Below are 22,159 nucleotides of genomic sequence, written 5' to 3'. Positions count from 1 at the left end.
GGCCTCTACGAGCCATCACACCGCTCCTCCAATTGATCTCAGCCAGCCGCGGCGTAGACGAGATCTCTGCTCAGACTTATCTTCTCTTCACAAAGTCTCCCAAAGTTTTCCACAATTAGACACGTGGCAGAACATAAACCGTGGTTAATTATAGGTTTAGTTTAATGATGTTTGGTCAAAGTTTTGCCACATGGCAGATAAAACTTAATCATGGTCTGGTTAGTTTAACCCACCATAGTTAGAGTTAGGGTTGGTTAACTGCCACATAAGCATGCACAGTCAGCAGTGCCTTCTAAGCACACAGCCTCTTGTTAAGCACAGTTTGAATTCTGCATGTGAATCCCTGTGCCACATCATCAAAGGTCCTCTTCTTCACAGAACCTTTGACAAGCCATAACTTCCAATCCAGGAAGAATTTGCACACGCTCCAAAAAGGAAAAGTGATCGTCTTTCCGAGCTCTACGCGCCTGTCAGATCAGAATCATTGTATGCAATTAGACACTGCCAATATTGAAAGAAATCAATTGGTAAGACCTTTGCAACCATTGGAAAAAGCAAAGCATGAATGCAAACATCGATGTAAAAAGCAAGCCAAAAGCACAAGTACATGAGATGACCATAGCAGGTAGCATGGCATCCACACACAAAGCATTAAGGCACATGGAAGAAGAAAGCATCATGCAGGTAGCTACACCAAGCAAAGAAGCAAACGTATCGTCATCAAGCCATGAGCCAAAAGATGACATCAATGGAATGTATTGAGAAGCAAATACCTTGCCAACCTTGCCTATTATGTTTTGTAATCAAACCTGACCACCTGAGAGTAGCTATGAAAGCACCCAGGGGAGGTATAGACATGTAAAAGCCACACTTGACCACCTTAAGTAGCAATGCATGCACTAAGGGGAGGTGATGGAATGTAACTCACATCTGACCACCTTGCAGTAGCCAAAGGATCATGGCACCAAGGGGAGGTGTTGAGAGTTGTGGTGCCATGAGCACTTGTAGAGCAAAGGTATGAGCAAAGGGTAAGCTGCCACATGGCATGGAGGAGATATCCCACATGTGTGCAAGCAAAATGGATGTAAGTACCCTCACCTATAAAAGGGAGGTTTATTTGAAGTAATTCAATCAAGCACTTTGCACTATCTCAAGATTCTCTTTATGAGTCCAAGCTAATCTATCTTGGAACCTAATTGACTTGAGATACATGTCATGAGCACTCTCTTCATCATGTTTCCACACAGGTTCCATCCACCTTAGAGTGCTCCATAGATCCTGAGGCACACATGTTTTGTCAATGTGCTAGTTTTCATGCTTGATTTCAAAGGATTGAAGCCAAAAAATGAGATTTTGTGAAAAAAAGAAGACTCACCTCCTCTAGTCTTTTTTGTATTTCTCTTCCTTTACTTTCTCCTTGTCTCCTCAATCCAATCTCTTTAAGAAATTGCTTCTTTAACTCCTCCTTCCTCTAACTAGTTATTTGAAATGGTATGTTTCCTCTCTTTTGTAGGGCCAGTCCACAAAACACTGAGCGAGACGTACTATTCCAGGTAAGAAAGTGCTTCCTCTTTTTTCCTTTTGTTATTTTTGTTATTTGCATTGGCCTGCAGCTAGCGCATTAAGTGCTAGCTGCAATGATGGGCGTAGGAATTCTCTCTTCCCTCTTCTTTCCCTCTTCTCTCCTCTTCTGTCTCTTCTTTTTCCCTCTTCCTTTTCCCCTCTTCTTTTTCCCCCTCTTTTAATCTCTTTTTCCCTCCTTTCCTTCTCTTCTTTTTTTCATCTTTCAATCTCTTTTCCCCTCTTCTTTTTTTCCCCTCTTTTAATCTCTTTTTCCCTCCTTTCCTTCTCCTTCTCCTTCAATCTTTCAATCTCTTTCCCCCTCTTTTTCCCTCTTTCCTTTCCCTCTTCTTCTCTCTTTCCCCCCCTCTTTCCCCTCTTCCAATCTCTTTCCCCTCTTTCATGCTCATGCTCTTATGCTCATGCATAAGCATAAGCATAAGCATGAGCATATGTCTCCTTCTCTTATGCTTATGCATGAGCATATGTCTCTTTCTCTTATGCACAAGCATGAGCATAAGCATAAGAGAAGGAGACATATGCTCATGCTTATGCTTATGCATGAGCATAAGAGACATATGCTTATGCTTATGCTTATGCATGAGCATATGTCTCTTTTTCCCTCTTTCCTTTCCCTCTTCTTCTCTCTTTCTTTCCCTCTTTCCCCTCTTCCAATCTCTTTCCCCTCTTTCATGCTTATGCTCTTATGCTCATGCATAAGCATAAGCATAAGCATGAGCATATGTCTCCTTCTCTTATGCTCATGCATAAGCATAAGCATGAGCATATGTCTCCTTCTCTTATGCTTATGCTTATGCTTATGCTTATGCAGGACTCAGTAAGAAAATCTGCAAATATCTCTCTTCTACTGAAACTCCAAACAAAAGTAGTCTTGTTGGGGCATATTGTGTCTGAAGAAGGCCTGCAAATGGATCCTCACAAGGTTCAAGCAATCATGGCATTGCCAAGTCCTGAGAGTGTCACTGGTGTTTGTAGAATTCTAGGAAAGAGCAAGTATTATCAACGCTTTTGTGATGATTTCATAGAGATAGTGCATCCCATGAACTTGTTGACAAGAAAAGGAGTTTCTTTCCAATGGGGTGTGGAGCAACAAGAGTCTTTCCAGCAACTTAAGGAGGCCATGAGTAAGGGCCCAATATTAAAGCCCCCTGATTGGTCTCAAGACTTTTATGTAAATCCAAGTGTATCTTTGCATTCAGTTGGTGCTGTATTGCTACAAAAAGGAGAGGCAGGTAGAATGCAACCCATCTATTATGCGAGCCGACAACTTACAGATGTGGAAACAAGGTATGAAGAAATGGAGCAACAAGCTCTCTCTTTGGTGTTTTCAGTTAGAAAGTTTCGCTCCTATTTATTACCTCGACCATTTTTCTTCCTTACCTCTCAGTCTGTATTAGCATATCTAGTTCGCAAGCCTAATCCTAGGGGGAGATTTGCAAAATGGTTGTCAGAGCTTCAAGAGTTATCTTTCTCTTTGCTGTATTCAGCCCTTTGGGCATTCATTATTCAGTTGTATCTATCTTCTTTTCGGAGGTCCACTACATTCTCTCACTCACATCCACATCTCACTTTGTGTATTGAGTGCATCATCTTGTAGTTGCAGTTAGTATTGAGCAGGAGAGAGAGTGAGGATAGTCTATCTCCTGCTACATTGGTACATTGGTATCACAGCTTCAGATTCTTTCCTGAGACAGAGCGTTATCCTACAAAAAATTATTTTTATTTTGTATTTTGCTCCTACCTTGGACTAGTGGTAGTACCATACTCCATTAGCCGCTCCCTCTCTTACTTCATTGCACATCTCGTCTTCACCCGCTGGTCTTTACACCTTGCATTGTGAGGGGAAAGTTCGTTTCCAAAAGTCAAGGGGATCAATTCAACCCCACCGTTTATGGTCCAGACACACCATGAGCACCAGTGAGCTGTCCAACATAGGGGGGGAGGGTTCAGTGCCTCCACCACCGCAGAACCCTACAGACACTTCCATGTCTGCCATGACAGCCATGTTGCAGGCTATGATGTAGATGCAACAGCAATAGTCCGAGGCTCTCTTCACCCACATGACGTAGGCTTAAAGAGATGCGAGAAGATCGTGAGCAAGCCGCCAGAGAGAGTGAAAGCCTAGCTCAGGAGGAAAAAGAAGAACGCGATCGGGAATATCGGGAGGCAAAAGAAGAACACGGTCGGGAAGTTTGGGAAGCAAAAGAAGAACACGATCGGGAAGCTCCAGAAGTCGAAAGGCTAGCTCGGGAAGCAAAAGAAGAACGTGATCGGGAAGCTCTAGAAGCCGAAAGGGCAGCTTGGGAAGCAAAAGACGAACGTGATCGAGAGGCTCAAGAAGCCAAGGAGCTCCAGGACCCATGAGGCTCAAGACGCCAAGGAGCTCCAAGAACATACTGTTTGAGAAGAGAAGGAAGAACGAGATCGACAACTTCTCATTTCTCTACTCCGACCAACGGGGGGAGAAAAGGAGAGACTTCCACCTTCAGCTAAGCCTTCCTTTCCAAGGAAGCTCAACTTCACATGGTACGATGGTAAGAAAGAACCTTTAGTGGTGACTTCATGGATCAATCAGTTTGAAAGTTGTTTTTTAGTGATGCCTACGAAGGACAATGAGCGGTGCATCCTAGCATCCATGCACGTCATAGGTGACGTGGCCACCTGGTGGCTCAAGTGGTAGAAGAACCACTATGATACAGATGAGGAGACATCTTTCTACAGTTAGACGAAATTCATGAAAGATCTTTAATCACGATTCTTGCCACCACAGTACCTGGATAGGCTTCAGGGTCAGCTCTACGAACTACGCCAAGGAGACACCGAGACGGTGAATCATTATGCCAATAAGTTCACTCAGGTGTTCATACAGTTGCAGCTCGAGGAAAATCAGAAGCCAAACAAGTTTCTTCATGGGCTGCGATAAGACATTCAGTGGTATGTCCATAGTTTTCGGCCACAGAACTATGAGGGTGCATACGAGCTTGCTTAGAACTTTGAGCTCATGCACAAGGGTCAAGGACCAAAGCCATTCAATAGTAAGAAGCCCCTGGACTCCTCTGCCATAGATGGAGGAAAGAAGGCCACAGGGCAACAAAAGAAGAACTTGCCAGAAAAAGATAGCAATGGCTCTGGAGGATACTTAGATGCAGCCACCCGAACGACCTATGCCAAAGAGAACCGCTGCTTCTTTTGGCATGAATAGGGCACAAAAAGAAAGATTGCCTGCATTTCAAAAAGCAACAAGCCATTGGATCCATGTCTAGTGGACCTTTTACAACTTTAACTCTAACCAAGACAACCTCAGTGGTTATAGAGGAGATTGAAGAAGATCAGCAGAAGGGGGACTCTCACCAATTTCCCACCATGTTCCAGTTATATGGACAAATCAACAGCTAGAAAGTCCTCATCCCCATAGATTCAAGGAGTTCTGAGGACATCATTTGTACCAAAGCTCCTCAGCAAGCCCGGTTGACTCTCACCCTGTTAGGTACCATCGCCCTAAATGGGGCATTCATAGGACAGTAGGCGGAGAGCAACAAGGTGGCCGCAGGAGCCACTCTAAAGATAGGAGGATGGGCCGACACCCATAACTTTAGGGTCGCACCAACTCAAGCAGCGGACATCATCTCTCCATCATCTTGGGAGCCCGATGGTGGCACCAATTCGAAGTTCACCCAAACCATCAGAACCAGGGTTTGGACCTCAAAATTCCAAACCATGGGGGCAAGTACATCGGTTGGCTCAACGACACTTTGCCTTGCCCTTTGATTTCCACAATCCAGATAGCACACGAGATTCAGAAGGGAGGAGAAGCATACATCGTCTATGTCAATGCGACCAATACGGAAGTTCCAAGTAGGACCCCCGAGTAGCAGGAAGCTTTATTTCAGCAGTACTAGGACATTTTTCTCACATCGAGCTTGCCTCCAGCCTTACCACCCAGTCAGCCAGAGGACCATCGTATTGAGCTTTTGCCTGGATCATCACCTCCCAGCAACAAGCATCCTTACCGTCTCAGCAAGACAATGGAGGAGGAGCTTGAGTAGCAGTTAGAGGAGTTGTTACGCAGTGGCTTCATCCCTGCCCTAGTAACTCACCATATGCAGCTCTGATCCTCTTCATCAAGAAGAAGGACAATTCAGCTTGGATGTGTGTGGATTACCACGCACTGAACAAGGTGACCATCAAGAGCAAGTTTCCCATGCCACGGATCGACTACATCTTGGAGCATCTGAACAGAGCCAAGATGTTCTCGAAAATTGATCTGAAGAGTGGATACCACCAAATTTGGATTCATGAGCTGGCTTTTCGCACAGAAAAAGCCCAGCATGAGTTTGTGGTGATGCCCTTTGGTCTCACAGGGGCACCTCCATCCTTCAACCATATGATGCTTGGAATCTTCAAACCATTGATTGGTAAGAATGTCTTTGTATTTCTCGATGACATTCTGATTTTCTTGAAGGATCTAGCACAGCATGTGAAACATGTTCAGCACGTACTTCAACTTCTGAAGGACACCAATTAGTAGTTTTTTCTTGGAAGAGATACATTACTTGGGCTACATCATCACTCCAACAGGTGTTCGCCTGGATCCAGCCAAGGTGAAAGATATTGTGGAGTGGGAGGTGCCTACCACAAAGCAAGAGATTCTTTTAGTGTAGAACACTAAAAGAGCTTCAAATATGTCTTTACACCTTGAAATTTGGGTAACACATGAAAAAGTTACATTAATTTGAAAGATGGGTTTTCATATTTTAGTGTGTTTTTTGTTTTACCCCCCTCATCCAAAAGACCGCCCCCCTTGGGCCTCACATATTATGAAAAATATGTACAAATCTAAAAACCTTGCATATTTTTCAAGGTATATACCTTATATTTTGTGGGAGGGGGGACATGAAATTTTTATATTTTTCCCTTGCATATATGAAAATTTTAAAGAAAATACATGCATATTAAATATAGACCTTGTCCCCCAATAGCCTAGATTTGCGGACGAGGGTAGTAACATATTACATATTGAGTTGGCGCCCCAGGACACAACCATGTTAATTTGAATAATTTCTACTCATGGCATATTGTTAAATTCATTTCATACTCAAGATTTTGATAGGATTTCTTACTAAAGGGACTTGGCACCCCCACAGATCATCAGGCCTTGCAGTGGCTTTAGACCATGCCTGCCGCTCAGTGGTCCGATCGACGAACCAGATGGAGCCAAAGTTTTCAACATTTTGGCGGCATGATTGAGTATCAGCCCGGATCAGAGAATGTTTTGGCAGATGCTCTTAGTCGATGAGCAGGAATGGTCACCTCTATTTCCATAGTCCAGGAGTCTTCTATCGAAGAAATGCGCAACCGGTGATTTCAAGACACCTTGGTACAAAGTCATGCTTGACGAGCACCCAGGCGACTATGCTATACATGACGAGTGGTTATTCTTCAAAGGATGACTTTGTGTGTTGCCCTCATACCGTGCTACCATACTCCATGATATGCATGATTCTCCAAGCAGACATAGAGGCGTCGTAGGCACTCTCGAGAAGATAGAGCACAAGATTTTTTTGGCCTCATTTGCACAGTGATGTTCATCAGTATGTGTCTCGTTGCCAAGTGTGCCAACAAGTGAAGGTGTCTCACGGGAAGCTACCAGGATTACTCCAGCCCCTTGAGATTTCGAACCAACCCTTTGAGCAGATCAGTATGGATTTTGTTATCGACCTTCCACCGGCTATATGTACCAGGAAGAACATGTGCCTAACCATCATGGACAAGTTTAGCAAGTTTATCATGCTGATTCCATGCAAAGGTACCATCGACGCACATGGCACAACTCGTTTATTTCTCCAATGGTGGTATCCGATGTGTGGCATGCCCCGTATCATTGTGTCCGATAGGGATTCCAACTTTACGAGTCAGTTTTGGAGAGCCCTGTTTGACAACTTTGGTACCAAGCTTAGTTTCTCCAGAAGTTTTCATCCGCGGTCCGATGGCAAGACAGAAGTCTACAACAAGTTAGCTTTTGATATTCAGAAATGCTATGTTGCGGATGCTTAGCCCTGCTGGGAACAATACTTACCCCTAGTTCAAGGGATCCTAAATGACACCCATTCTTCCAACATGGGTCGGACTCCCTATGAGGTATATTTTGGCAAGAGGTTCAAGTCCCTTCTCACCGGGACATCCAAGAAGGTACACGAAACCGATCGCATCACATAGACCTATGAGCAGATCATGGAGTCTATAAAAGACCGCATTGCAAAAGCCCAGGAGATGTACTGGATGCAAGCCAACAAGCACATGTGTGATGTAAGCTACAAGGAAGGGCAGTGGGTTTATCTACAGATCATGAAGAAACGTCTCAAGCAGATGGGAAGGAAATGTCCGAAGCTTTCTCATCGAAGTTTTGGATCCTTTCAAATCATCAAGGTGGTGAACGACATGAAGTTGTAGTTACCTTCGACATGGACCATGCACCCAGTCTTTCATGTGTCCTAGCTCAAACCACATATGGTCCGGCACTCACCACAGTACCAGATGTGGAGCAGCCTAAAGTTGTGCTAGATATCAATATCTGCAACTACACCGGTCCCATGTGCAAACATTGCTGCACTCAATTCAGGCATGTCCGCATCCAACGTAAACATCCTGCCCTTCTTCTTCCCTTTTGCTATCAAGTGATCTTTATTTTTCATATCCTCAACAAAGCATCCATGAGGATTAAATCTGACCTGCAAGCCCTGCTCAACCATTTGACCAATAGAAACTAGGTTCTTGGTCATATTCGGGACATGAAATACATCAGACAGGTATTTCTTTTTTCCATCTTGCATAGATAAAGCAATTTTACCAATCTACACAATAGGATGTGCAGTATCATCACCAGTCTCCACAAATCCTGGTCTTTCCATTTTCCTTGCATCCTGCATCCATTCTGCATGACTTGTCATGTGGTTTGATGCACCTGAGTCAACATACCACACATCATTGCTTTCTTCTACACTTGTCACAGAATTGGTCATGTGATGCACCATAAATAGATGCTCATTTCTATCATCACCCTGTCTACTAAAGGATGCATAATTGCCTTGCTGCAATTTTCTAGTCATGATGTCATTCTGCTTTTTATAGCAGTCTTTAACCATATGACCCATTTTACCACAGTAGTAGCATTCAACATTGTTGTTTGCATTTTGGCCTCTCTGCCATCCACCACGACCTCTTTGGCTCCCCCTGCCTCTAAAGTTACTATGTCCTCCTCCATAGGACTGGTTTTCTTGAATTTGCTGCATATTTTGATTTCTACGACAGCCTCCAAATCGGCCTGCTCTACCTCTGCCTCTACCTCTTCCAGCATTTGAGTAGAAGACAGCTTCTTTTGAAGTTCCTCCTGAAGAAGATGCACCACCATTTCTCTGCTCTTCAGAAATTAGAAGAGCAATCAACTCCTCAAAATCAAAAAAATTCTCACAGACGGCAATGGATGTCCGGAATTGTGCATAATCCTTTCCTAGACCATTCAAAGTCACATAAACTAAATCATCATCTTCCACTGGCAACCCAATAGAAGCAAGTGCATCTGCAATCTTCTTCACCTTCATGTGGTAGTCATTGATGCTCATATTTTCTCTCTGCACATTATGCAACTCCTGCTTGAGCTGCATTTTCCTAGCTTGCGTATTTGTGCTATACATTTTCATCAAAGTATCCCACGCCTCCTTCAGCATGCTTGCATCTTGAATATGCACAATCATAGAATCTGAAATACTGATAGACAGCCAGTACATAACTTTTCTAGCTCTTTCATGCCAACCTTTAAATGCCTGCAACTCCTGTTGATTGGGAACATTAGGAATAACTGGTTCTTGTTCAGCTCCAGTAATGAACTCCCAATAGCCTTTTCCCTTAAGGAAATTCGTCATTCTAAACTTCCATGCTTGGAAGTTGTTCTTGTCAAGCTTTTCAGTGACAATCTGTGAAAGAGCATCAGACGCCATTACAGAAGACTGCAAAATATTCTGTCACTGCAAAAAAAAAACACAACTTCTGCCTCATAAGGGCAAATTTGCAAAACTGACGAGAGTGGTATTTGACCACACAGTCACTTCCTAGTGATGATTATGCATCAACAGGCAATAAGAATGATTTTGTCACTCCCAATATCTTTGTGCACAGGCATACGATGTAATTTCTACGATAACTTTTCACCGACTTGTAGAGCAGTGGTCGCACAGCAAAAACGGGACACTTTCCTGAGTGCCTGCAGAAAACTTCCGCCACCAAAATGGGCCCCGAAATGGCCTCGAATCAAAAAAATGGCTCGTAGCATATACTGCCCTCTCGCCACACCGCGAAGGGCATCCCAATTTGAGACAGTGCACTCTTGCACTTTCCGGTTGTGCTACCTGCAGAGATTTGCTCCCAAACTTGAAAAAAAAGGAAAGCACTGACTTATCCTCTTACTAGGACACCGTGAACTTGGTTTGCTTTCTTGAGCTCCTTACCACGAACTGAGCTCTGATACCATGTGAAGAGAGTGCGAGAGAAGGAAAAAGTCTCACTTGTAGCTTTCTCACATGCACAATGGGGGATCGCAAAAAAGGCACCACGTCAGCACCCAACCGGCTACCACATGGACTGGTCAGTGCCATGTCAGCCCAATCGATGGGCAGCAGTACAGTAGCATAGTCAGGCCTCCCTATAGTAGACCAGTAGGAGGGTAGCTTCAGCCTCTTCAAGGATCTAGTGAGGATTCACCTCCTCTAGGTAGTCTAGCCTTCCAGTATTGCAGTGAGGGTTTCAGCCCTTCATATAGTTGTATTCAGCCCTTTGGGCGTTCATTATTCAGTTGTATCTATTTCCTCTTCGGAGGTCCACTACATTGTCTCCCTCTGATTCTTTCACTCACATCCATAGCTCACTTTGTGTATTGAGTGCATCATCTTGCAGTTGCGGTTAGTATTGAGTAGGAGAGAGAGTGAGGATAGTCTATCTCCCGCTACACTCCCACTAGTCATCAACCTCTTCCTTCATCCAAGGATAGCGTGTGGGAGAGTAGCCAGCATTACGACATGGAACATTTGGGTTGCTCGCTGCAGCTGGGTTATGGGCCAGCACCATGTTCCACCGTCGACCACCTTGGTAGCCATCTGGTAGGACATCATCTTCACGCTTCGTGCCATTTGGGAGCGAGGCTCTCTAGGTTCTCGAGCTATCGTCGCACGATGGGAACATTTCTGCAAGGCTTGACCTGCAGGTGTTTTCCACAACATCACCCCGAGAGGGATCAGATGGTTGTATAGTCCGCCACCCTAGTTGTTAGCGCCTGTTACAGAGAATCCTTAGATAGTGAGCTGGGATCTCTGGCAGTAGGAATTTGTTCTCTAGATCATCAATACATATTGCCTGTGCTAGAATTGGCTAATTACATCATTATATCAAATTGCAACTTGCTATACCCACATCGCTATAGCAAATTTGTATTACCAAAACATGCCAGCGTAAACGTTCATGTATTCACTAGCTATCTTGAGCAATTTGGCATAGGCATAACTTATTACTTGGCTTAGAACTCCGAGCCATATGATAACTTATTACTTAGACTATTACCTTGATTAAGAATCCACGACAATGATTAGGTAACTGGACCCCTTAGGATTGAGCTAGCGAGCTTACCTCCGAGCCATATGTTCAGTACCTCAAAACACCCTAAGCTTTGAGGTCTAGATCAACACGGAAGCTAGTCCACTAAGGGTTAGGTCATGCATCCCATACCACATGTCCCTTCCACCATCCTACCACTGCTTAACCATACTAGTCCTATGGTCTTTGTGAACTCCATCTCCCAGCATCCCCATAAACTAAGCCCTTGGCTTGTTTTTATAAGCCTAGCTCATACTTTTCTTAGCATCCTACTCTAATTGTAGAAGTCTTCATAAAGCCTGGCTTTTCTTGGATAAAGTTTGGTGAGGGGATCTAAAGCTCATCAATTCTAGTCAAAACATCTTTGAACCTTACAGATTTATACTTGTCGTGATTTTATGACCACCAATCACTGTTTTGCGAGCACAAATCATGGCAAAGAATAAGTGTCCATAGATAATATGAATCGCTCAAGGTGAGCCGAGGAGCACCCGAATAATAATGACACTCTATAGTCCAAGGACACTATTGTACTTTCTTCAATAATGTTGCCACTAGAGAATGCACCAAGACATGCTAAGTTGAGGCCAGGCGTCTCCACTTCATGCGAATGCACATATAGGAGGGCATGAGGTCCGTCTAGCATGACTACTATCAATAGTTTGTGAGTTAAGTAGATTTGAAAGAAGGAGAGATTTGTCTTTGCGATTTTGGTTATTCTTGGAGCTTGGAGCCAAGGAAAGATGTAGATATGAACTTGCTGCTTTCTCTAGTGTAGTTTTTGTATACATACTTCTTGTGTCTGCTTTATTTATTTTGGTTCTGGCTTGGGAAGAAAGCAAGGTGCGCTTTCCATAGCTCTGGTTGGTATACTTTTAAATTCCATTTAGCTCTCTAGGAATTTAGTTGAAAGTGTTTTTTCTACAGGATTTCAGGCTAATAAAGCTAGGAGTAGACAATTTTCAAAGAGCAATGGGCTCTTCATTGTCAGAAACACTCATTGCAATAAGCTTTGGTCTATTGCAGTGGCCAAAGTTGTGTACCGTAGTTGTGCTGCTAGTACTTACTGGTCCCAATTTGGAATAGGTTCTTTCCTGTTTGTAGCTCACATTGGGTTAAACTTTATTCAGTGCTCAATTTACACAATTAAAAAGAAAAGCTATTGAATAATGAAATCTATATGCAGTAATCTTACTTCTGAGTTGGAATATGCTTTAACTTAAATATGCAGGATGACATCATTGTGAAAAGACAATTGCGAGATCTATGAGTTATTATGAAGGGTGTAATTGATCTGCAGAAGGAGGTCGCTCTTTCATTACAAGTTGGGGAAAAGGTTAGCATTGATGGTCTAACAATACCATGTTTCTGGTTTGGTTGGACGATGCCGATGTTGATGAATGGTCAGCCTCACCTCATCGAAGGTAGATGAAAAATTCTACCAATAGTTTTGATTGAATGTTTTGATAAGTCTCTCTCTCTCTCTCCCGCCTAGTGAATAAAAGCTGCCTGGCATCTCTGTTCTGGGTATAGGAGTAGTTTGGAGAGGCCATCGATCCCATCTATGAAAAGGCAATGGTATCGTCCATGAATCTCATAATAGACTGGGCAACGGAAAAGAAAGTGCTCCTCTGACTCCATCTCATGGCGCTCACACAAAGTGCAGATGCAACTCTCCCTGGGTATCCCCTCTGCATGCCCACTCTCGATACAAAGCCTGTGCGATGACACGTAATTGTCCAAGGGAACTCCTGAGTGAATGTGGTAGGTGGATCTGGGTGTATCTTGGTGGAATGATGAAACCCTCTGCCGAAATGGCAAGAAGTGGTCCCGATAGAAGCTGAGCTTCATAGGGACCTCTGCCTGTGCTAGCCATGTCCTAAATGTGTGTAGCTATAGGAGATCCTCTCGGATGATTGGGTTGAATTTGTTGCCCCGGAACGGGACAAATGGAGCATCAATGCTGTACTAGAAGGGTGGCAACCTGTCTATATGAAAACCCAATCTCTCAAACCATCTACATGTGCATGCGTACCAACATCTCTAATCACCCAGAGAGAGAGAGAGAGAGAGAGAGAGAGAGAGTGGTGTATCAACATCTTCAGGAGACCTCGTGGGTCTATGAGACAAGATACAAGATATATGTAACCCATATAAGCCACTATGGGCTGAAACAAAGGGCTCACTAATGCCCTTGCTGAGTACTAAGTGCTAAAAATGCAAAAAGCTAGTACAAAATATAGTAGTAAAAAAAAAAGGGGAGCAATCAACTGCTAAGAACTAGAGCTCCAAGTACATGTGGAGGCTCTATATAACCCAGATCCCTGATGGTCCTCTGATGTGATGCAAAGAGCTCACGTATCTGTGTCTGTTGGGTTGTCTCCCGCGGTGGCAGGGGGCGCTCTGTCCTAGATCTCTGTATCCGACGGGCTACATCGAGAGTAATACCTCATCTCTAGCAGTCTCCTCTGAGGAGGGATGAGATAGGTCGAACCTCAATTGTGCATGCTCTGGTCGTCCCACGTGTCGTGTGTGGTCTCCGTGTCTCTCGTCCAGCCACATCGTGGTGACGGGCCTCACTGCTGATTCATAGTGCTCTTGTCTCCTCGAGCTCCTCGCCCTCGATCTTATCTAGTGCTGGCTTAGATGCATAAAAATCAGTGATGCGTGTCTGTGCTCGGTGTAGCTTGGTGTCCTGAGGCGTCGACTGTAGCTGATGCCGCACAAGGGAATCTCTGTGTCTCTGTATCTCAATCAGGTAGAGCCCAATGCAAACCTGATTGGGGAAATGTATCAGTCGAGTGAGTGGTCCGAAGCCGAGCCCCTCCTAAAAGGGACAGTGGTGTTGCTCTCAGATCTCATAGTAGGTCGAACAGACACATAGAAAATGCTCCTTTGTCTCGACCCCCCCCATCATGCATAGTCTGCAGACTCGTTGCTCTCCAGGTATGCTGGTTGCTCTCCTAGCCTCAATCCACAACTGGTGGGACGAGACTCGTATCTGTCCGATAGCAATCTGCAAGGTGTGCAAGACTCTCCTATCCTCGAGGTACTGGGGCCTGATGATGAGACCATGCTCTGATATCCTTAGAAAGTGGTCATGATAGAACTGGGTCTTGGTGGGGAGCTCCTGATCCCCCCCCCAAGCCCGAGATGTGTGAAGTTGGAGAAGGTCTAATTGTATGATACGGTTAATCTTATCATGTAGAAGGCGCTCTGGTGGTACATCCATGCTGTACTGAAAGGGGGGGAGACTATCCATGTGGATACCATGGCTATCAAACCATGTGGACACCCGCGCATACCATGCTGTATCAAAGCCTCTCTCTACTAGGCGTCGGGATGACTCCAGTGCTAGTCTCGGTAATCTCCACTGAGGTAGGGCCCAAACTCTGTGGAGAAACGTCACGGTTTGGAATAGGGCGTCCACTTGGAGAGGTGTCATGGCGAACTCTGCCTAGATGATCTAATGGGAGATTGAAGGCTTACTCCGAATCATCCTAGACCCCATGATCACCTGTAGCCTCTCAAATTCCTTCCAGTCAGTAGCTGAAAGGTCACTTCTTAAAAAAGGTGCTGCATACAGGGCAGTCGGTCTCACACGAGTGCCAAAAAGCTAGCCCTTCGTTGGTGGATCTTGGAAATGTGTCTAGAAGCACTGTCTCTCTAATCGGGCCAGGGCTCCCTTCCCTCGTGTGAGTCGTGCTCTGGTGGCATGGGTCATCGTGAAGCTTGGTCCCGTGAATACTGCCCCTAGGTACGTGTAGGACTGCACTATCTCCACTGGCTCCCCACGGTAAGTGAAACTATGTCGATGTCAATGTTGATGAAGCACTACTTGGGATGTGTTGAAGATCATGACCTTGGTTTTCCCAAGGTTGACTGTCAGGCCCCTCTCTCTATAGAACATCTCCAAGGCCTCCAAGTGTCTCTGCAAACCCTCTATTGAGGACGAAATGAGGACTATGTCATCTGCATAAAGTAGTATCTGTACCATCAAATCAGCCAATAGGGAGCTCTCTCCTCCTAGGCAAGGATGTGATCTCATCAATGTATAGTTCGAAGAGAGTCGGTGAGAGGGGGCAGCCCTGCTTTACCCCTATGGTGCTCTCAACCCAATCTGATAGCCCCCCAGAAGTGCGGACTCACCCTCTGATGGACTCGTATAGGCTCATCACTCTCCACTCACCAGATCATGACCTTTGGGAGATGCAGCTCCTATAGTCGCCCGATCAAGTGAGAGCGAGGGACAGTGTCAAAAGCCTTCCGAAAGTCCACGAAGCAAGTGTAGACCTTCTGGCGTCTCGACTTCGCCTCCTCGGTGATGGCTCTTAGGATAAAACTATGGTCCAGTGTGGAATGTTGTCTCCAGAATCCTGCTTGCCCAAGAGCCTGCTATCCATGGTCGTGCGGTAGTTCCCAGTATCCATGGGGTCCCCTGCCTTATGTATCGGTACAATGGTGGTAGTGCTCCAAGTAGGTGGGAATTTGTGACATACTGCATGGTTGAACAGTTGCGCTAGAACCGGGGCCAAGACCTCTTGGCCATGTGCAAAGTGCTCTGTACGTCCTCATGGTCTGGTGCTCTCCGGTTGTGTAGACAAAAGAGGGTATTCCTCTGTTCTGCGCAGTGGGCAAGTCACAAGTAGTGGGTCTGGGCATAGAGGACATATCTGGTGGCATCTGACCTAGGATATCGTATAAGGAGCATGCATATCTGTGCCAAATCTTTGGGTCTGTGATGGGGATGGGCTGTTTTCCCTCTGATAGGAGTCCCTAGCCGATAGCCGGGTCTCCCCCTCGAAAGGATCTGATCACCTCATCAATCCTGCGAGTGAAAAAAGTCCACTTCTTACGTCATGTCATCCGACATGAGATGTGATGCGCCTCAAATGAGGTCAAGTGTCCCAGGGCTTGCTCACGTGTGAGGTGAGCTCTCATCTCCTTCCACTCATCATCATACTAGGGGTTCTGAGGCATCTTCCCAGCTGGGGCATGTGTGGCTCGAGTCGTAGGGAAAGATATGATAGCAGCCTCGTGTACCACTGAAGCCAAAGTGGCTGAAACCTGAGCAAGGTCTACCTCCGATCCGTGTAGGGTTGGAAGCACTTGAGCTAAGTGACTCACGTAGACTGGTCAAAGTGAACATGGGTTCGAGTGGGCACATGGAGGACTCTCTCTATGACTGGCCTAGTAGTGGAAAAATAGAATGTTTGGTGTGAGTGATCAGCACCGAGTGGGGGAGGAGGTACTACAAAGTCGTGAATCTGAGATGCGAAGGCAAGGGGTCCATCAGGTAGTCCACTGTGCTTGCCCCCCCTCCATGTGGTAAACAAGTGAGTCCACCGGATGATGGCCATCTTTGAAGGCCATTGTATATGATCAGATCATATACCGCTCCCATCATAAGTAGGTGCCGCCCATACCCTATCACATGTGGGGCATCTATTGAGTGTCTCACTATCCCGAGCTCAGCTACATCTTACTTTGGTACTATAGGGAATCAAATGCAAAGTCCAGTAGTCCCACCTGGTTGTCCCCTGTGCGTGCATTGAAGTAACCAAGGAGGAGGGTGTCACCCTGTCTAGAGAACTCTGTGATATCATCATGTATACTCTCATATGGTCTGTTCCCTTTTGTGGCAACCTCACGTGCATAGGATGATGTATCCGGAGGAAAGTAGCACACCGCAATGAAGATCAGTTGTGCCTATGGTATTTGAACTCTAATCCACATGTGCCGTCCATGTTTCTCTTTCCTAACCACTGAAAGGAGTGGCCTAAGAGATGATTTGAAGAGGACATCCACACCCCTAGAACCTCGTACTCCACTATCCCTCCTTAGTTCCCTTCTATGGGCAGACTCCCATGTGTATCCTATCACGGTGGGCAGCCCTCTCTTTGGGCTCTCGTGTGTCTTGGTGTAGAAGACCATATCTCTGTTACTGCATGTCTCCAAGAACCCTCCTGTGTCCGACCAAAGGGTGCCATTACAATTCTATACTACCGTCTTCAATTTGTTTTGTATACTCGTCCCATTGTTCAGACACCGTCAGGTGCTGTCCCCTTCTCCTGCATCTCGTACTTCTCTTTCTGCCCTTTCTCAAATGATCACCTTGCCATCTTTGTAAACTGCCCATTTCCCCTCTTGTCTTGCAGCCATCACCCGCACCATTCCTTCCCTTCTATGCTCCTACTCTAGGAGTGTGAGGTCTTCATCTAGATAGATCTTGGTCCCCTTCAGTGTTGCCCGTGTACTCATGAGGGTGGATCTATCTGTGGCTGTCCGTAACTTTACAACCAAGGGCCTCGTTAATGCATCTGCTTTACCCACTCTCCAAGCTGATTTACAAGTAAGGTTGATTCCCATCTTGTCAAAGAGGGTTTTGGCATCTGACATGGGGCTATCACCTACAGGTAGACCTCTGACCAGCGCATTCAAAGTTTTGCTGCCCCATCGTTTTTCTTCTTCAAGTGTTTGAGAGATGAGCTCCCTTTTCATTGGTGTTGTGTCTTTCTTTAGCACATCTTTCCATGCAAGCATATCTGCCTTCCCCTTCGTGATTTGTTGTATCAACTCAGCATGTTTCCCTTGTACCGTTGTTTGTAAAGCTGCCATTTCCTTTTTCAGCTGTTCATTCTCTTATTTCAGCACATCAATGATCTTGCATCCTTCCTCTAGCACCCCCTTTGCATCTTTGAGCTGTTGCATTTGTTCTTTAATGGTATTCAGCTCCCGGTGGCTGAAACTCCCCTTCCTCCCAGTGTGCACTTGCCTTTAGTTTGTCATTCTCATCTCTAAGGGCAGCAACCTGGGCTTCTAGTAGCTCAATCTTAGAGGCCAAATGACTGGTTTTTTCACCTAGAGCACAATTCATGTCCTACAACATTTTACCTTTTTCACATGTCCATTTGGTTTGCATCTCCTCTTGCCATTTCTGCATTTCATCTTGCATTTGGGCTTGGAGGTTTGAGACCTCGTCTCCTCTGGTCTCTCTCAGCTTCTTGCATAGGCATTCAATTTCAATGTCTTGTATCTTGCATACTTCCTTGAGTGTTGATATGCAAGATTTGACACTCAGGTCTTCTATCTTCTCCGCCTTCGTGCAAATGAGGCTATACTCCCGGTCCTTATCACCTCTTGTTTTTTGATCTGGTGAGCTCTCTTTTGCCTTGATATTGGCAGCCTTTCTTAATCCTGTAATCTTCTTGGAGTGTATTTTTTGCAGGTACGAATTCGGTGCAGACTGTGAGAGTTGAGGAGGGAGGCCTTGAGGTCTTGAGGGGCTGGCCACCAAGGTCAGCCTCGATGACTAGCATCCTGAGGCTGCGTCACAAGCAGCACACAGCTGCTAGGGGCCACGGGGCTCCCTATTGCACGAGTGGCTCAACTGAGCAGACGTGGGGCTGCTAGGGGGCCTCCGTGCTCACACAGGTGCCCCCGTTATCCCGGCAGCAGGCGTCACACAGAGACGTGGGGCTGAGAAGCCCCCGCAATGGCTGGAGGGCTCCCACGACAGCTTGGAGGGGTAGACGAGGCTCCCGCGACAGCGAGTAGGGTGGAGGCACACAACAAGGGTGGCGGGGGGGTGAGCGGGGAGCAGCGAGCAAGGTGGGTGGAGGCGGAGAGCAAGGGTGGCGGGGGGGGTGAGCAGCTAGCATGGAGGGGAGCAGCAGAGGCAACAGCAGCAGCATGGCGGGGAGCAGCATGGGGAGCAAGGCGTGGAGGAGCAGCAGCATGGCGGGGAGAGAGCAGGCAGCATGGCGGAGAGGCGGATATATATATATATATATAGAGAGAGAGAGAGAGAGAGAGAGAGAGAGGGGAGCAGCAGAGGCAACAACAGCAGCATGGGGAGCAAGGCGTGGAGTAGCAGCAGCATGGCAGAGGGGCGGATATATATATATACATAGATATATGCTGCTGTATCTATGTTGTTGTGTATCTATGTATATATATATATCCGCCCCTCTGCCATGCTGCTGCTACTCCACGCCTTGCTCCCCATGCTGCTCTCTCTCTCTATATATATATATATATATCCGCCTCTCCGCATGGGGAGCAAGGCGTGGAGTAGCAACAGCATGACAGAGGGGCGGATATATACATATACATATACATATACGTATACATACATATACACATACATAGAGGTATATATATGTATATGTATGTATATGTATATATACACACATATGTATAATATACATATATATATATACATATATACACACATATATATATATATGTATATATATATATATATACATATGTATATATATATATATATACATATGTATATATATATACATATCTATATATATATATGCATATATATCTATATATATATGCATATATATCTATATATATATGTATATATATCTATATAGATATATAGATATATTATATATATCTATATCTATATATATATGTATATATATGTATATAGATATATACATATATTATATATATCTATATTATACATATGTGTGTATATATATAGATATATATATATATATATAGAGAGAGAGAGAGAGAGAGAGAGAGAGAGAGAATCCAAGGCTACTCATGAGTTGGTGCGTGGCTTCTTTGAGTTTTGGACGAACCTGATGTTTTCCCATCCTTTCCCACAACTTTTTATGTGAACCCTGTTGAATGCTTTCTTGAAATCTACAAAGCAACAGTAAACAGCCTCTTTCTCATGCTTAGCTCCCTGTGGCAGCTCTTAGAGCAACCATGTGATGTACCGTGGAGTGTTTGGGACAAAAATCTGCCTGGGATGGTGCCCTGACTCCCTGTTGCTCCGCCCATTTACTAATTTTCTGCTCAAGGATAGTGCCATACAGTTTGAGAGAGAGAGAGAGAGAGATGAGCTTGCTGTAGGTGAACCACTAGGTCGCATGAATTGGATGTTCCCTTTTCACCCTTTTCTTTTCCATCTTGGTTTTGTCTCTTTGTTTACTATTGCGTTTGTAATTAATTTATTAGGCTTTTTTTTCTTGGACAGCGTTTGTTTTTCCCTTTATTGTGTTGCTTTTAATACACTGATTGTTGTGGCTTTTTGCAGATATTACTTTTCTCCGCAACCTTTGATAAAAATGTCAAACAATTTGCTATGAGCATTGTTCTCAAGGCAAATCATGTATTTGTGAAAAAAGAACTCTCACTTGATGTTATCAAGCAGTATTGTGTGAGATGCCCTGATAATATCAAGCAGTATTGTGTGAGATGCCCTGATAATATATCAAAAGTCAATGTGCTTAAAGATAGGATATTTCCTGCAGCTGAGAAGCTTGGGCAGTCAATAATCTTTGTTCGCACCCGAGCAAGTGCTAGTGAGCTGCATAGGAGATTGGAAGAAGATGGCTTCAAATGTACATCAATTCAAGGTGGTCTGTCAATTGAAGAAAGAGACTGTGTGATCCAGGAGTTTCGATCTGGACAAACAAAGATCTTGATATCCACAGATGTTCTTGCACGTGGCTTTGATCAAGCACAGGTGGGGATTTTTTGACAAGTTGATATTTTGGTTTTAAAGAAAGCCTATGGTGATCAATTTTTTTGGGAGATTATTTAACAAATTGACGTTTCATTTCTGATGTAAGCCATGACGAGTATTTTGAGGTTAATATTCAAACGGATTGACAGCAATGACCTGGTTAACAACATGCATGCTCAGACTTCTTTGAGAAAAAGTATATACGTCATCTGATTGATTATCTGATTGATTAGCATGTTCAGGGATTGAGCATGTTGACCTTGTCAACTCATGCCTACTCAGCTTTTGAGAAAGAGTATATACGTCATCTGATTGATTGCATGTTCATACTTCACTGTGATTTGTCTTGTAGGTCACTTTGGTGGTCAACTATGACCTACCAGTAAAGAATTCTCCTCCATTTGAGCCAGATTATGAACTATACCTGCAAAGGATTGGGAGGAGTGGTCGTTTTGGGAGAAAAGGTATGTTTTGTTTGCAGGCTCACAAAGCTCATGCTGTGGGTTTGAGTGGTCATTACAGACTGACTTGTATATATGTAGAGGTTGATGATTGTTTCTCATGATGCACTATGTTTCAATAGGTGCTGCTTTTAATCTTTTGGTGACTAGACAAGATGAAGAAAGTTTGAATAAGATTGGAAGGCACTTCAATCGCTACATCCCTGAGGTGAGGGCCTGGTGACAATGACATTGGAGTGTTTTTGCTCCTTTTTTTGGGGGGAGGGGTGGGGTCTAAGGTCGTACTTGATTTGCTCTTTTGGAATATTGTGTTATATTATTGTAAATGTGCATGCTGATTGTCTGATATCTGAAAAATGAAAGCATGTCTCTTAGTGTAGGGGTTTATGAATCTACAGTATATTAAAGAATTACAATGCAGATGTCCAGAATGATTTAAAGAAAGAGCAAGGGTGGGATATTGGCTTCAAACCTAAGTCCAAAGAAAATCATTAATTTATTTCTTAACCCACCAGCCTAAAAGGTGGTTTTGGATGCTTGTGTAGGACACTTAGGTTCCTTTGTGAAGATGTCCCACTTGGAAATAGGGCATTCCTCATTATCAAAATCTTTAAGAAATTAGAAGGCGATTCCTGGAGTAGAGCATGTTCAAATAAAATAGAAAAGCTTAATTATAAGTTTCAAACTCTTAAAAAATGTTGACTCTGTGCCAACATGGACTTAGGTAGAACAGAATGTGTGTGTAGAGTAGCGGCAAAGCTTCGCTTGTACTTGCATAAGGCTAGAAATAATCCCTCTTAGAAATCCAACTTGCATGTTCTACATGCAAGTTCTACATACAACTTCTACATGCAAGTTCTACATGCGAGTTGTACATGCAAGTTCTACATACGACTTCTACATGCAAGATCTACATATGACTTGTACATGCGAGTTCTACATGCAAGTTCTACATACGACTTCTACATACGACTCCTAC

The 22,159-nt window shown here is 44.5% G+C and overlaps 1 protein-coding gene across 1 annotated transcript; it reads left to right on the top strand.

The window, feature by feature from the left end:
* Positions 1-3,941: 3,941 nt before the first annotated feature.
* LOC147892084 (DEAD-box ATP-dependent RNA helicase 38-like) lies at positions 3,942-21,675 on the top strand. The gene is made up of 6 exons (XM_087388569.1): positions 3,942-4,115; positions 4,352-4,438; positions 20,288-20,719; positions 21,072-21,183; positions 21,303-21,399; positions 21,579-21,675. Exons 1-6 carry the CDS (start codon positions 3,942-3,944, stop codon positions 21,673-21,675), a joined length of 999 nt encoding a protein of 332 aa, XP_087244695.1.
* The last annotated feature ends 484 nt before the right edge of the window (positions 21,676-22,159 follow it).

Source organism: Dipteris shenzhenensis, chromosome 17, assembly GCF_047967505.1.
Source record: "Dipteris shenzhenensis isolate YYH24624 ecotype China chromosome 17, Dip_SZ_1.0, whole genome shotgun sequence".
Classification (NCBI taxonomy): Eukaryota; Viridiplantae; Streptophyta; class Polypodiopsida; order Gleicheniales; family Dipteridaceae; genus Dipteris; species Dipteris shenzhenensis.
Note: the sequence above shows the minus strand (reverse complement) of the source record. Positions and strands in the feature narration are given on the sequence as shown.

Bases quoted from the DNA above. Each gene is read 5' to 3' on its own strand.
- LOC147892084 (XM_087388569.1), top strand. From the start codon at position 3,942: ATGAGGCTCAAGACGCCAAGGAGCTCCAAGAACATACTGTTTGAGAAG. The intron at 4,439-20,287 runs GTGTTCATACAG...GGCTTTTTGCAG, and splicing joins ATGCCAATAAGTTCACTCAG to ATATTACTTTTCTCCGCAAC. The intron at 20,720-21,071 runs GTGGGGATTTTT...TTTGTCTTGTAG, and splicing joins GTGGCTTTGATCAAGCACAG to GTCACTTTGGTGGTCAACTA.